Source organism: Thunnus thynnus, chromosome 24 (assembly GCF_963924715.1).
Source record: "Thunnus thynnus chromosome 24, fThuThy2.1, whole genome shotgun sequence".
NCBI lineage: Eukaryota > Metazoa > Chordata > Actinopteri > Scombriformes > Scombridae > Thunnus > Thunnus thynnus.
In genome coordinates, this window is record NC_089540.1 from 16,400,822 (window position 1) to 16,416,461 (window position 15,640).

Below are 15,640 nucleotides of genomic sequence, written 5' to 3' on the forward strand. Positions count from 1 at the left end.
TATGATTAATGATTATCTTAATCTGGGTTTTTTTTTGTCTTTTGAGTTTTATTTTGCCCTCATCTTTCAATGTTTGGGGCTTTTAATCATTTTATTGTATATAAGTAAGCAAGCAAACTTTATTTATATAGCTCTTTTCAAAACAGAAGGTACAAAGAGCACAATATATAAAAACAAGGAGAATGAAGCACACAATCCATAACATAAAGGCAATAAAACTGGAGAGAAAGCATCGGTTTTAAAATTTGCTGTTCAAAGAGGCAATATTTTATAAGCCAAATACTAAATTTAAGTGGAACGAGACCTCTGAAATGCCTTCTAGTGAATTACAACTTGGCACAATCAATCATGAAACTGCACTTTCCTGAATGGTAATGCTGATTTATAATAAAGATGACTGCATGACATCATACTTGTTTAATTTATACAAAAGTATCAGCTTCTTTGCAGGTCTGAGAAAGTAGGAAACATAGGAATAAACAATTTCAAGCTCTTGGGTGGATCAGAAATAAGAATAAGTCTGAAAAAAATGAAGAAAAATGTGTTTTCGTGGCCCGTTTAAACAAACATACTATATATTATTTACCAACTACAATCAACATTCAACATATTAAACAAAAAGAAAATCCAATCTACACAAGAAATTGAATTCTAGAGAAACTTTCAGATTATTTGATGTACCCGAATCCTTCTTTATTCTCTCCCTACACCTGCAGGCGTCCTGTGGAACCTCTCCTCGTGCGACGCGGTGAAGATGACCATCATCCGGGACGCTCTGACCACGCTGACCAACACGGTCGTCATCCCCCACTCGGGCTGGAGCAGCGTCTCGCACCGCGACGAACACAAGGTCAAGTTCCAGTCCTCCCTGCTGCTGCGCAACACCACCGGCTGTCTGAGGTGAGGAACGAATCAAACGCACCCTCGAACGCTAATGAGTCCGTGGAAGAGTTTTGTTGAGTTTTTACTTCTCCATTTATTTTGGATGATAACTCTAATTATCAACGCTTCCATTATTGTGGTTATTTATCAAAGTTAATCATGAGCTTTAATGAACATGTTTATACATATTAATCACCTCTCTGCTTCACATTTACACAGTACAACCATTTACAGTCAAAACTGCCCCAAAAAAACCTAAAAATCCATTCTCATTTCTTAACAAAAATAGATTTAACAAAGTGCCTCGCCTCCTAAGCCCGTCGAGTTACCAGGCGTGCCGTTAGCTCATTACATCGATTCTCGTTTTGAAATGCAAGGATGACTCTTGGATTTATTGGTCGTCTGTGCTGCTGTGTGTGTGTTTTTTTTCTGTCTGCTTTTCATCTTAATGATTCTGTAAAACCACAGCACATAATCACAGCTATATAATCCATCAATACAAGGCTCTGTAATGGAGATTTTATGCAGGCATGAGGTCTTAAGTATGTATTTGTCCACATCGGCAACAGGAAAATGATATCATTGTGTCTTAAAAATCAAAGCTCAGGAGGAGGGTTTACGTTCACAATATTTACACCAGTGAATTATCTTTAAAAAGACATATGAATTACAAGTTTTTCCACCCAGTTTGGCCTCTTGAGGACATCAGCACACTTATATTTTCCAACCAGACCTGTCTATGATGTTTTTTACCAAAGAAAACCAAAAAGAAGTAAGAATACAGCAATCTAACGTTGTTAATTCCAGCTTTTTCCAGAGGGAGCAATTTACAATTAAAATTTCATTCTTGACTCTCAGGTGGAGAATATCTCACATTACGTAGCCTAATATCTGTGCTGGGACACTGACTAGACAATCTGGGGAAATTAAAATATCAAGCATGTTTAATAAAGACTGGAACCTCCCAGATGAGGTCAGAAACAGTAAAGGCAGTTAAATAAGAGGCTGTCTAAACCTTTCACCTCAGAAGAAGGCGACGAGGCTCCGTAATGACTTTAAAAGCTCGTCACGGCCGAAATTGGACATTCTGTCACAAAGTGGGTGTGATCGTTTCATATCGGAGTTACCTTAATTGCCAGTTTCTGACTTGTTAATAGTGTTCATGTCAACATCTGAGTTGTAATTACGGGAACTGGGAAACCAAACAATCAGAGCTTTACATCAACAAAAGTCTGTCATTCAAGGCAATTAAACCCAAATTTAGAGGATATACTTGATAAATAAACAAATAAGGTGGCACTACGATGTGACTCAAGGTGGCTGCTTGACTTTAAGTATCCTCAGAAAAGGGGAATGTATCCCCAAAAAAAGTCAGGACACACTGCTTTGTCAAGGAACAAAAGTTAAAAAGCCTTCATGGTAGCAGCTACATGTTTAATAAAAGACACACGATCAACTCTGCAGTCATACAGCCGTCTGGAGTTTCCCAATGAAGTGAAAGTCGTAAAAAAAAATAAATCTTTCTCATCTCTTTCATCCATCCTACATGATGTGAATGTAGCATTAGTCTCTTTGTGTTGGCAGAGGAGTAACCACACCTGAAACCAGATTTAATTTTTAATGTTTTCAATATATTCTGACACCCTGCAGAAAGACAGTTATTCCTACGCCCAGGGGTTATTTCTCACTGATATCAACATTTGTTACTAAGTGATTAACTCTCCAAAAATTAAATAAAGTGGCTCCATATTTCCCTTTTGCAGCAAACAACAGTTATTTTATTGCCAAGTTGCAGGAAATGTCTCTCAGCGTTTTTTCCACAAAACAGCAATGAGACCAAACAATAGTGTGTTTGGTCTGCAAATAGCTGAAAGTCCCCATTTTCTCAGAAACAGAATACATAATCCTGAGTAATTGTTGATTAAACTTTAAGGACATTTTTCCAAAATCTCTGAATTTCTGCAAACAACCAAATGCAGACAGTGGAGATGCAATACTTCTGTCTGGAAAATAAAAGAGGCAGCATCTGTTAACGATGCTTCACAGTATTGGTTGATTAGCCAACAGCGCCTCTAAATTAAATGAAGCGAACCTGCTGAGTGGAGACTTCCCGGTTCAGTTTCTGCAGACTGGTCTGTTTTGGATGGGTGTTAATCTGTTGTATCGAGAGCCAATCAGAAACAAGTCAGAGTGTGTTTTTCCCTCAAGACAGATGAAAATAATGGCTTTTTAGAAATGCAGGAACTTCAAATTTCACTCCTCAAACAAAATAAAAGTGTAACAACTTAATAAACATCTTTGTTCATGTCTATATTTAACTATTGATCATGTATTTCCTCTTATAGTGACTCTGAGCTGCAGGGAAACTACATCTCTGTACACAGAAGCCTCCAGCGTTTCTTTACACTCCAAGAATGACTGAGGCTGTAGATTGATGGTATAGAAATGCATTGTGGGATTTCTGTGCTGTTGTGCAGTCTTCTCATGTCAGCTCTCCATTAGCAGCGGCTGAAGGTTCCTATTGGAGGATCAGCTCCCTCCTTTACTGTATCCGGGCAGGTTTGAAGCCACCCTGTGGGGGAATCCACACATTGCACCTCAGTCTGAATTAATCTGTGGCTCTCTCTCTCTCTCTCTCTATGTGTGTGTGTGTGTGTGTGTGTGTGTGTGTGTGTGTGTGTGCGTGTGTGTGTGAGGAACCTGAGCTCAGCAGGGGAGGAGGCGAGGAGTCAGCTGCGTTGCTGTGAGGGTCTGGTCGACTCGCTGCTTCACGTCCTCAAAGCCTGCGTCAACACCTCCGACTACGACAGCAAGGTGCTACAAAAACACACACACATACGCAAATGCTTCTGTCACACCGAGTTACTTTAATTCACTGGAAACGTCAACCTCACAAAATTAATTCTTAAACCTAAAACATCTAAATTAACCCTGTGGGGACCTTCCTTTCTGTCACAGAAATGAGAAGTGAGCCCCCACAGTGTGAACAGATTATTGTCCCCCACATTGTAGTATTTACAAACTATTATTAATATGTTTGCTTCTATTTCCATCACATGACATGTATTTCACATCTGTCCATCCTGTCAGAGGGATCCCTCTTCTGTCTCTCTTCTTGAGATTTCTTTCATTTTTTCCCCCATTAAAGGTTTTTTTGGGGGGAGTTTTTGCTTTATCTGAGTCAAACGATCTCAGTATAGAGGTTGATGTATGCAGTACAGATTGTAAAGCCCCGTGAGGCAAATTTGTGCCAATTTGTAATATTGATCTAAATAAAATTGACTTGAAATTGACTTGACTACTAATAATCCTTGTATTGGAAACTCGTAGCTTAACACAGCTACTGGTATTATAAGGTACAGTGTGGATCCTTGTGAAGCAAGGATCTGTTAGCTGTAGGAACAGGTAGGTTTAATGGTTGAATTCCTTCCTTGAAGAGAACATGCTGTTTGTTATGTGATTATCTGATGAGTTCTTGTGACAGGATGTTTATAAAAGACCTGACCCGTGTTTTAGGGCAGATTTTGTTTGTAGAGTCTGGGCGAGGAGGCAAAGTTCTTCCAGTGGTCATACCAAAGAAACTACAATTCACACTGCTAACCTCCCCAATTTTTAACAGGATTGTTCTTATTTTTTCTGCAAACTTGTGCCATTAAAATGATTTGAAAGATGCCACACATACAGAAGGTTCAAGGTTTGTTTTAATTGACATTATACAATGCAGGATTGCCTGATGAAATTCCGACATAGCCCTGTCTACGCTACACACATAGACAATGTTATTTACAGATATTTAAATATCTTAAATAAGAACAGAATAAAACAATTAATCTGGAAATAAAATAGGACAAAGTATATTAAAGTAGCACTCAAGAAGAAATTAAAAAGTCAGTTGCAAGATATAATACAAATTAAAACTTGGGGTGAAATGGGAGTGTGGGTAGTGCAAAGTAGAGGCTTTAAATTATATGTTAACTGCTAAAAACCCAGATTATCATGAAATTTTCTTTGGATATTTGTGGTCCCCAGTGGATGAATTCTTGTGATTTTGGTGACTTACCTTCGCGTCTAGTGCCAACATCATGTAACAAGTTCCACATTTCTTCAACACAAGTAATATGAAAGTATGTCGAGCATATTGCAATGAAATTTCTACAGCACATTCAAGCTCCCTAAAGGATAAACCCTTTATATTTTGAAGCCTAATGGTCAGATATCTTATTGATGCACTGCATGAATTTTTATGTGGATGTTCAGGCTAAAACTTTTGCAAAGATATTAACACTCTTTTGTTTCTGTCTCCTGCCTCAGATCGTGGAGAACAGCGTCTGCACCCTGAGGAACCTCTCGTACCGCCTGGAGGTGGAGATGCCCTCCTCTCGTCTCCTCGGCAACCAGGAGCTGGACACCCTGCTGGGCTTCTCCTCCCCGGCCAAGGAGCTGGACTACCTCTGCTGGGGCAAGAGGAGGCGCGGCAGGAAGAGGGGCGGCTGGCCTGACGACAAGGTACAAACACAGGATTCTTGTAAAAATATGGAAAACTGAGGATTTTTCCAGGCGTGTTTTGGGAGTTGTTTACCAGCTTTGAACAGGAGTAAATGCAATTATTTACCTCCTGAAAGGTGAAGATAATTGAGTTTTCTCAAGGAACGGCTCGATTTGAACTCCTAATTAGACAGCATGAGAAATGTTTTTGTCTGATTTGTTAAGCTGAGTAAATGTGTTTCCTCATTAAACCAGCTCCCTGGCTGCTTTTAAAATTGTATTGTCTGTCTCTGTTTTACAGCCGAACTTTCAATACCGTGCGTTGTGCTGCCAGTCCTAATCCATCAAATTTGATCCCTGACTCTAAACTGGTAAACTTTGATGCCTTTCTGGGATGAGTGGAGTCACATTTCAGCGTCTCATAGCAGATTCCTTAATGTCATTTGCTTTTTGAAGTGGAAGCAGGTGGTACTTTTATTTGTAAAAATCCTCTTAAGTAAGAGGAGAAAACCTGAGATCTTAATTTCCCTTAATATGTGGTACCAGATGTCTATTTAGAAGAGATATTTTTGTTTCCATGTTTGCGATGTTATAATTGAGATTCGTTTTGTCTGATTCTATGCTAAGGTAATTGCCGGGCTCTGGTGTCAGATCTCGTAGATGCTGCAGTTCAAATTCAAGAATGACTCGAATTTTAATAGTTTGATCATTAAATGGTTGCTTCAGTTGTAACTGACATTTTAATGAAAAAGGAGAAGCTGATATTAAACATGCAACTGTTTTGTTTGTTTTCTTGAGTCTTAATTTCAGTAAAAGATGGATGTAGCTTCTGTGACATCACCTAAATGTGTCTAAAGTGACATTTTGAAGCCTGGAGTTCTGCTTTATTACTCTTCTTATGCTGTATTATCTTCAGTTACTGGTGGAACAAAATCCAAATTTGAATGATTTTAGTTCGAGCCTAAGTGAAGTTGTAACCACCACGGTTGAGTGTGATAAACAGAGATAATGTATCTATCAATGAAAAAAACTCACCCACAAATATACCTCTGTAATCCTTCATATCTTAAGAAGAAAACTGCAAACATACAGATTAGAGGAAGTGAAATTAAGAGAGAGAAACATTTGAGGTTTTCTAATTCACTTCAATACGGTTTGTTTGTAGCCAGCATCTAGTGGCCATTACAGGAACTGCGCCTTGGAGCACTTGCATTGGCCTCAGCTTTCAGTTGTTTGTTGCCTTTTTGAGTTTATTTGTTGGAGTTTTGTACTTGGCTTGTTATAGATTCAAAAGGACCAATGACTGGAGAACCAGGGCTTGTAAACAAAAGCCTCATGACTCACTTTCATGAGTTTGGAAAGAGCAATGCAGTTTGTTTGAGGACATGGAGTTTTATTTTTTAAATGTCTTTGGGTGGTTCTCTGGTGCCACCAGAGTTACTACTTTTACCTGCACGGTCAAGCTAAACTAAAGTAGGAAGATCTGCAGAGTTTAAAACACACCTGCTAATATATTCTGCATGTTGCTTTGTGTGTTTCATGCAGTGGGACGGCATTGGGCCGATCCCAGGTTTCTCCCAGACAATGAGGGGAGCAGAGCTGCTGTGGCACCCGATGGTGGTGAAGCCGTACCTCAACCTGCTGGCCGAGAGCTCGAACCCCGCCACGCTGGAGGGCGCCGCTGGATCACTGCAGAACCTCTCTGCTGGAAACTGGAAGGTATGACTCTTCATCTTCTTCTTACAATAGAAAGGCCAAACCAGTTATCTAAGTAATATTAGATTTGTAGATTTCCCAGGCTCATAGGTGAAGATTTTTATGCTTCAGTTGAAATAGAAACTCACATGAAACTGCCAAATTTGAGTTGCTTTGTTGTTCCTCTGCAGCATCCTTGTCATCCTTATTATTGAGTAAAAACATCATGACTCAGATTTTGAAGGATTTTATACCTTACATGCTGTTCTGCAGGATAAAATGGATAAAAAGGCTGTTTTTGCAAAAACGTGACACTTTGAAGCTATAACGATTTAACTTGAAGGCAGCAAAATACATAAAAATCTTTGTGGATTGATATCACACAAAGAGTTATTCAGAAAAATATCCATAAATAGAGTCTACTTTTCACCATTTAACAACCAGAGTGGAGAGTCAAGTCAACTCTTTCAGCATGAAACTTTGTGCATGTCTGTGTGTGTGTTTGTGTGTCCAGTTCTCGGCCTACATCCGAGCGGCGGTGCGTAAAGAGAAAGGTCTGCCCATCCTGGTGGAGCTGCTGAGGATGGACAACGACCGTGTCGTCTGCTCCGTCGCCACCGCTCTCCGCAACATGGCGCTGGACGGCCGGAACAAGGAGCTGATAGGTTCAAACACACACACACACACACACACACACAAACATATCACTCAAACTGTGAAAAGAACATCTTCACACTTTAGGCAGGAACATCAACAGCTTGTTCAAGACAGGTTTTCATATTACATCACAGTGTGTCATAAGTCCATTCATTACAATTGTGACAGAGTGATAACACATCACCCCCTTGTGGACAACACTTGTGGAGATGGTGGAATAATCCTCGTGTAAAGAGGGATTTCTTTAAAGAATTGCAGGATTAACTTTTACAATTTCTGTAAAGCAAGGTTTTGCAGGAAGCTTAAAATATTCTTTATTCTGTGTCTCCTCCTGCAGGAAAGTATGCCATGCGGGATCTGGTGAACCGGCTGCCTGGCGGCAGTCCGTCAGTGCTGTCGGACGACACGGTGGCGTCGGTCTGCTGCACGCTGCACGAGGTCACCAGCCGCAACATGGAGAATGCCAAAGCTTTAGCCGACAGTGGAGGCATCGAGAAGCTGGTGGACATCAGCAAAGGACGAGGGAAAGGGTACGAAACAGCAGAAAAACTATATGTAGAAATGTTTTTGCAGGGTTCATTCAGGGTAAAGTCTTAGAAATCCATTTGACCGCAAATAATAATTAAATTGGTTCTTTTCTGTTGTTGTTTATTGTAATTTGGTTATAAAAGAATAGCAGAATCAGATGATGTACAAATATTTTAGTATATTAAACTTTGAAATAACTTTTATTAAATAAACTTCTGTTTTAATTTAATTAGCATTGTTAATACTCAGTTGAACAACTGGGAATAATTTGCTTTTGCACAGTTTAGTTGGGGAGTTTGGGGTCTTTCTGTGGGGAATTATTACAACCTTTTGTGTTTTCACATTAGACATTAACAGGATAATATCGGAAAATGATTAATCATACAGACAAACGGTGTAATATGCGGTTTGTGTCCTGATGTCGAAGGTACTCGATGAAGGTTGTGAAGGCAGCAGCTCAGGTGTTGAACACGCTGTGGCAGTACAGAGAGCTGAGGAGCCTCTACAAACAGGTCAGGACCACCAGACGTATCAAAAAAAAAGCTTTTAATTCAGATCTAACAAAATCTTCAACTATTATGTGTTTTTTTTATAGGTATTTGTTGTAGAAATGTCCTCAACTTTAATCACATGAGCAAACATAGTCACATTAACTTGAAAAGACCTGTCGTAGAAATAATTTAACATATTTATGTGTCCAAATATCAACTATTATTGCCATAATATTAAATTCCTGCACTTAAACCTCCAGATCAAACATGACTGAATGATTTTTGTGTGTGCAGGATGGATGGAATTACACTCACTTCATCACTCCCGTCTCCACTTTGGAGCGAGATCGTTACCGCTCACAGCCGACCTTGCCCACCAGCCCTCTACAGATGTCCCCCGTCATCCAATCAGGTGAGAGAGACGGTGAGTGAGGTCGAACTGACATTCGTAATATGTCTAAAACAGATTCCTGTCAGCAAAAGATAAGGAAAATCTGTGACGGTAAAGTCATTGTGATGAATTTATTGCCATTCTGAATAAAATCTTTTTATATTGTTTTTCTCAGGTGGTAGTGCAACATCCTCGCCAGCGATGCTCGGGATAAGAAGACACAGTTCAAATTACCAGAGGGCGCAGTCATCTATGCAACTCGACACGTATTATGGAGACAACAGTTTACACAAACGGCAGTACACAGGTTCGTATTGATTTTTGTGGCGTCCCTCAGGGATCTATGTGTGGACCACTGGTGTTCTTTTCTAACCACTTATTCATACAGAAAATGGATATTAATGCACAGATTTGGTGCTTTCTGTCTAAAACTCATCTGTTCACCTCTCCTGTCTGTGTTTGTGTGGTACTTTCTACTTTAGGGTCTGAGAAGAAAACCCCATATTTCATTGGGACATACTCTTCCCAGTCAGGAGAGGATTTGAGAAGGTCCCAGGTAAGAAAAGTCAGCCACAAACGTATTGAATGCTGGCTTATTTTTCTATTAATGGGAACATGAACTAACATTACTTGAAAGTAGATAAAAGCAGCATAATTGAGAGATATTGCGCCGACAACCTTTTATGTGGTTGTTTTAGACAAAAAAAATCCTTGGCTGCAGCTTCTGAAATATCAATATTTGCTGATTTTCTTAGTCTCCCATGTTAAGAAACTGAATATTTGGAAAAACAAGCAGTCTGAAGAGAGAAAAGGGCTCTTGGACTCTTTACTCTTCTCCATCATTTAATAGACCAAGCAATAGACCAAACAAATAATCAAGAATCAGAATGAATGAATAATAAAAATAATCATTACTTACGGCGCTACTTCTTATTCAGTTTCATGCCTATGACTTTCATCATCATTTGCAAGATTATTAAAGTAAACAGTGTTTCTCAAAAGTGGGGTCAGACACACACTGATATGTATTTGCAATCAAAATGTCTCACTATTTACATACAATATAACATTTTTAGGAGCTCCCCAAAGCAAATATCAAAATTCTGTGAGTCTGACTTCATGAAAATTTTGCAACCTAAAAAGTTAAGCCACAAAAAGTTAAGAAGCAAAATACATCAGCATCGCTGTAACCACGGTAACATCTTTTAAAAGCATCCACAGCTACTCTGTCATCTGCAGATAGTGTCAGGACACTGTCATACTATTGGAAACAAGTAAACATGATAAAAAAAAAGACACTTTCTCCCAAATTTTTGAGTTTTGAGAACATTTGAGATTATTTGCTTTAACACTTTAACAAAAATAAGATATTCTTCTTTTAAAGATAATGAAACTATGCAATTTAGTTGGGTTATAATTATTTACAGCGTCCACCACAGTGAAGTCTCAGCATAATCACAACTCCAGGCCAATAAATCACATATTTTTCTTCTCCCAGCACCCAGAGCCATTCTACGACGAACCCAACAGGAAGAACTACAACAGCTACAGAATGTACCTGTCGTCCCCACAAGGCTACGGAGAGGAGCCCTACGAGGACGAACCGGCCCACCTGACCCCCTCCTCCCCCGACGGCTACGCCAGCCAGACGCTCCGATTCAAAGCCAACACCAACTACGTGGACTTCTACTCCACCACGCGGAGGCCTTCAAACAGGGCGAACAAGTTCACCGGCTCCCCCGACTCCTGGGTGTAAAAAAAAAAACTAAACGGACACCGTGTATGTCTGTGTCTGTGGGTGTTTGTGTGTGGGGAGTGCACGTGGGTGAGTGTGCTGTGTGGTTGTGTGAAAGGTCGAGGATGCATGAGAATGTGTGTGCATCTGTGTTGAAACTGTGCTGAACGACCAGGGCTCGGTTTCCCACGTGCAGCTTTTGACTACGTTAGACCAGATGCTAATAATGCGGATAAATATAAAAATCATGTTTTATTTCGTCCACTTTGACCCACAATCCCTTCACACTTAAAAAAACATATCCTCCTAATATAATGTTTTTGAAGGTGCAGAAGTATGGACGTCTGAAATGGAGCATTTTGACATTTTTGCGATCGCTGTGTCAAGGCGATTGACAATTAACCATTTTTAAGAACTTGCTGGTGCTCTCTTTTTTCACAGTTGCTCTGTAAACAGCAAACAGTTTGTGAAAGCAAGTGGAAAAAAACAACTCGATGGAAATCATTTAAAGCCTGTGGAATAAGATGCCTACACGTGTTCAGTAGGAGAGATTTCACACTACATCTGTAGTGACAGAAAGACCCAAACTCACAGCAACAGAACCACGACTACAGAGCCCAGGAGGGGCCATTGAGAACTAATTTGTGCTTTCAATTTAGTAATTTGTGCTCTCAATTTAATTATTTATGTGCACAGTTTACTTAATTAGTGCTCTTGATTTATATATTTTGACTGTTCCCCTCTTGTAGAGGGCATCAAACGCACAGTAAGATTGTTCTGTGCTATTATTGAGGTACACACCATGTGAACATCTGAACATTCCTTGTCACAAATTAAATAATCCGTGTGCACAAATTGTCAAATCGAGAGCACAAATTAGTTTGTTTTATCTGAGGCCCCTCCTGGGCTCCGTACATGACATACGTACAGTATGTCCATATATACATATATATATATATATATATAGAAATATATACATGACTATAGAGTATATAAGTTCTTAAGGCTAATGTGTGAGAAAACTGTTGCCTATTTGCAGTAGTTTCAGACCGAATGTGGAACAAATCATTTGCACTTAATCGTAGGACACTACAATCTACATAGGTAAATAATCACAATATTCATTTTCTAACGTGGTATCAACATTCCTTTGGATATTTTTTGATATGCTTGAGATTTTTTACTCAAGTTTCAGTAGGATTTGAGAGTAAAGTTACGTCCAAGAGTTCAGAGATGATAACTTTTCCACCATTCTTCTCTGACAGTCTCCCATTGGACACCAGTATAAGCCAGACAGTGTGTGAGTTCTCCGCTCAAATTACATTGAAATTTTGTTAATATTGCAAAAAGCTTGGATAAAAATGTAAAAATGCTATTCAGGACATATTTTTCCTCATCCATAACCAACATTTTCAGCTTTATCTGCATTATTATGGACATGGCTGTACAGTAGCATCTACTCCATTGTCAGTGAACAGCACAAAGATGGGCCTAGTCAAAAGGTGCTTTTTGAAAAACCTAGCCCTGACTTTGTTGTTTACCAGAGTGTTTGTTAACGTCACCACTGATTTCATTTTTCTCTGCGGTAAAAGTGTGCAGTGTGTTGGCTTTATAACATAAATATCTTCCGCCAGCGTCATCTTGAACGCGAGAGAAAAGGAACTTACCGAAGCTGAGTATCGTGTAAAAAGATCACACCTGGGACAAATCATATTTACCAATAACTCAGATTATGAGAAGGGATTAACCACACGAGCAGCATGACCATAAAACCACTATGCTGCTCCAAACAGGATAAAAATCACCCAAAAGATATTTTTAAAATATTATTTGGCCCAGGTTCGGAGATGATAAACTTACTCATGAGCATCTTCATTCTCGGGAACCTTTAAAAGACTCAGAGAACCGGAGTAACCCTCCGCTTTTCTGTATGTTGGCCAAAAGTGCAGTATATCATAAAGTATGTGAAATATGTGAAAAAAACACGTGAAAATCTATTTGTACAGATACAATGGTTTAACCGTCCTGTTACATTGTTGTATTCAATATGTAGAACTTTATATGTGATTGTGTGAAGAAGATTTTTCTATTATTTATTGATTATTTTTATTAATTTACTTGTGACCTGACCAAAATACCCCATCTGTCTGTTCTGTCCAAAAACTGATGATGATAATGTGCAATGTTACAGAGGGAAATACTGTATATGTATAGGGATTAAAGATTATATCATGACAAGACATTTTAGAAGTCATGGGCTCTGTTTTCACACAAAATGACAAAAAAAGATGAAAGTTAAATAGATATATCTTTATTAGCTTTAATTGCATCAGTTGTAGGTATATTTAGAGATATGATGCCACAGCCAAAAGAAACAAGGAAACAAACAAAAAAATAATAACATGATGATGAGGTAAATGCGCACGGTGTGTACAAATCACCTCAGTTTGTCCTCCCTGAGCATGCCTTTAACACAAGCTCTAGTCCATGCAGTTACATTCACATCTTCGTCATGTCCTGCTCAGTCAAAACAGCCACGATTAAACAAACAGCTGGCAGCCGGTTTACAATTAAACGTCAAATCAGGGAAGCTGATAATCAGGCTCTGAGCTGTGACGCTCCTCGGCAACTTCTGGGGGCGAACAAAAGCAACAATCCCAAAGCAGCTTCCTGGGAATTGTTGCTACTGAAAATGTCATCTTGCATAAACAAAAGGAGATAATAATGTACATTCAAAAACATGCTCAACTGGCAGCCCAAAGGAAAGCAGCACAGACACTGAATATATCTTCGATTAGCAGGTAAAGTTGTCTCATTAGTTACAATCTTTTGCCTTAAATTTGGAAAGAGGAAGTAGAAGTTACTCTGCAAAACCTATGTGTTAATATCATGATTCAGAAGATGCTAAACAAAGTGTAATTCAGTGGAAGTCTGTTAATTCTGTTGGATGAGATGTTTCCAAAGGCACGAGGTGTAGCAGAGTGAAAAACAGACTTTTTTTTAAACCAATCAGATTGTTCTGTCTGCGTCTCTGTGTTCTTAAAAGCTCTGATTGGCTGATCGAGAGTTTTACAGAGTGCAGTGCAGAACATTTCAAGACTCTTCGGGCTGTTTAAGGAGAAGTTTTTAGAAAACTAAACTTGTATTTATTCCTGCTGCAGTCTTCTATCATCACACAACAAACCAAACCAGACTGTAGTGCAGCTCTGTTAGCTTAGGGAACATCTGATTGGCTGGTCAGCGTCCCTGCAGCGTTAAGAGTCACAAAACTTCAACTTATATGTCGCAGGAACTCAAATAATCATTTTTTAGAGGCCTTCTGCAGTTAAATAAACAAGGTACAATCAGGACTTTTTTGGCTGTTTGAAGCACATTCTGTTAAAGTTTTCACCTTCTACATCTCAGTGAAAAATATTTCAGCACTAACTTTTTCAAGCTTCCTAGCATTTGTTTGTTGTTGTTTTTTTTAAGATTGTCACCAAAACAGGTAAATGGTAAAATGTGAAAACAAAAACTCCAAAGACAACACAGGATGTTAGTACTGTAATGCAACCGGGGCATTCGTGACCAATCACACTAAGAGTTTACAAGCCATGTGACTGTATGTTTTTGCTGCAAGCGTGACTTTTTGTCTGTAGGAGCTGACTGCATTTCATTTTTAAAATTATTCATAACACGAGCTTTAATCGCAGAGGCCCTGCGTAAGCTGCAAAGGCATTGACTGTTAATCCCAAAAAAGTGAAATTTTTATATGCTTAAATGCTGGTTTAAGATTAAATTATAAATCTACAGGTCCATCTGCTCTAACTGGCTCTTCAAGCATCGGAAAGCAGTAACAAACAGTCACAATCGTAAATCATAAACAAAATATCGTCGACAGGTCACCTTCTAAACTTGTGGCCTTGATTCTCACCACCTCTTATTCATGTCTTAACCTTAATTAACTCAGGGCCTCATTTATAAATGTTACACTTTATTCTGTTGCATAATTATGACTACAAATGAAACAATCACAGAAAATTGGATCTGATCGATTGTACTGATTGATCATTTTTCCCGAAAAGCACAATTTACTGTAAAGCCGTACGTTTTATAAATGAGGCCTCTGATATCTACATCCAGCAAATTAAATATGTTCACATCTCATATCAATATGTACAGTATGTTTGGATGTTGCTTCTCAGAGCGATGACAGTCTGTCGTGATGGCCTCCGATTGGTGCTCCAAAAGGAGGGGCGGGGCTTGTGGTTCCAGTTGGGGTGGTGGGCATGCGTTGAGTTGCTCATGGTCTGTCTGCAGAAAGAAACAAAGCTTTAGTTTTATTTTGATTATTCCAAGAAACAAACACTTTTCATCGTGTTCAGTTAAATCATAAACAAATGCATATATTATTATGGCATTTAACGAAAGAAAATGTAAATAAAAGTATACAAATTTAGAGGCAATTGTGATATAAAAATAAAAATAAAGACATAAATGCAGCAAGTATTTTTTTATGACATAACCTTTTGATATGAACAACAAAAGGATATAAAGACATTTACAAATTTAAAATTTTCTACAAGGTCCAAAATCTGAAATTTATTCATAAATTAAAGCTTGACTTTACAATCTAGTCACTTTCATCAGATAGAAACTCACAGGATTAACTTGCTGTTGTGGTTTCAGTTGTTGTGGGTGTGGACGCCTCCAGCTCTGATGGAGCTGCTGATGGGGGATGACAGTGAATGATGCCCCGGCCGGATGGGTTTAGCTGAGACACAAACAAACAAGCAG

General features: G+C 38.9%; 2 protein-coding genes across 5 annotated transcripts in view; one reads left to right on the forward strand and one right to left on the reverse strand.

The window, feature by feature from the left end:
* The window catches only part of LOC137176750 (plakophilin-4-like), a 51,793-nt gene extending 38,687 nt beyond the window's left edge, over positions 1 to 13,106 (forward strand). For 3 of the 4 annotated variants that reach the window (XM_067582650.1, XM_067582652.1, XM_067582651.1), the window contains 11 exons: positions 717 to 900; positions 3,579 to 3,696; positions 5,194 to 5,388; positions 6,913 to 7,086; positions 7,577 to 7,727; positions 8,057 to 8,249; positions 8,675 to 8,759; positions 9,033 to 9,162; positions 9,305 to 9,436; positions 9,612 to 9,685; positions 10,628 to 13,106. In XM_067582650.1, the coding sequence (XP_067438751.1) occupies positions 717 to 900; positions 3,579 to 3,696; positions 5,194 to 5,388; positions 6,913 to 7,086; positions 7,577 to 7,727; positions 8,057 to 8,249; positions 8,675 to 8,759; positions 9,033 to 9,162; positions 9,305 to 9,436; positions 9,612 to 9,685; positions 10,628 to 10,885 (1,694 nt within the window). In that variant the 3' untranslated portion in view covers positions 10,886 to 13,106. The remainder of the gene's footprint in view (positions 1 to 716; positions 901 to 3,578; positions 3,697 to 5,193; positions 5,389 to 6,912; positions 7,087 to 7,576; positions 7,728 to 8,056; positions 8,250 to 8,674; positions 8,760 to 9,032; positions 9,163 to 9,304; positions 9,437 to 9,611; positions 9,686 to 10,627) is intronic. The other variant, XM_067582653.1, reaches the window with a different exon arrangement.
* A 53-nt stretch (positions 13,107 to 13,159) lies between these two features.
* The window catches only part of LOC137176752 (kinesin heavy chain-like), a 30,987-nt gene continuing 28,506 nt past the window's right edge, over positions 13,160 to 15,640 (reverse strand). The window contains exons 25-26 of the mRNA XM_067582654.1: positions 15,506 to 15,617; positions 13,160 to 15,157 (exon numbers count right to left, since the gene is read on the reverse strand). Coding sequence (XP_067438755.1) covers positions 15,529 to 15,617 — 89 coding nt within the window. The 3' untranslated portion in view covers positions 13,160 to 15,157; positions 15,506 to 15,528. The remainder of the gene's footprint in view (positions 15,158 to 15,505; positions 15,618 to 15,640) is intronic.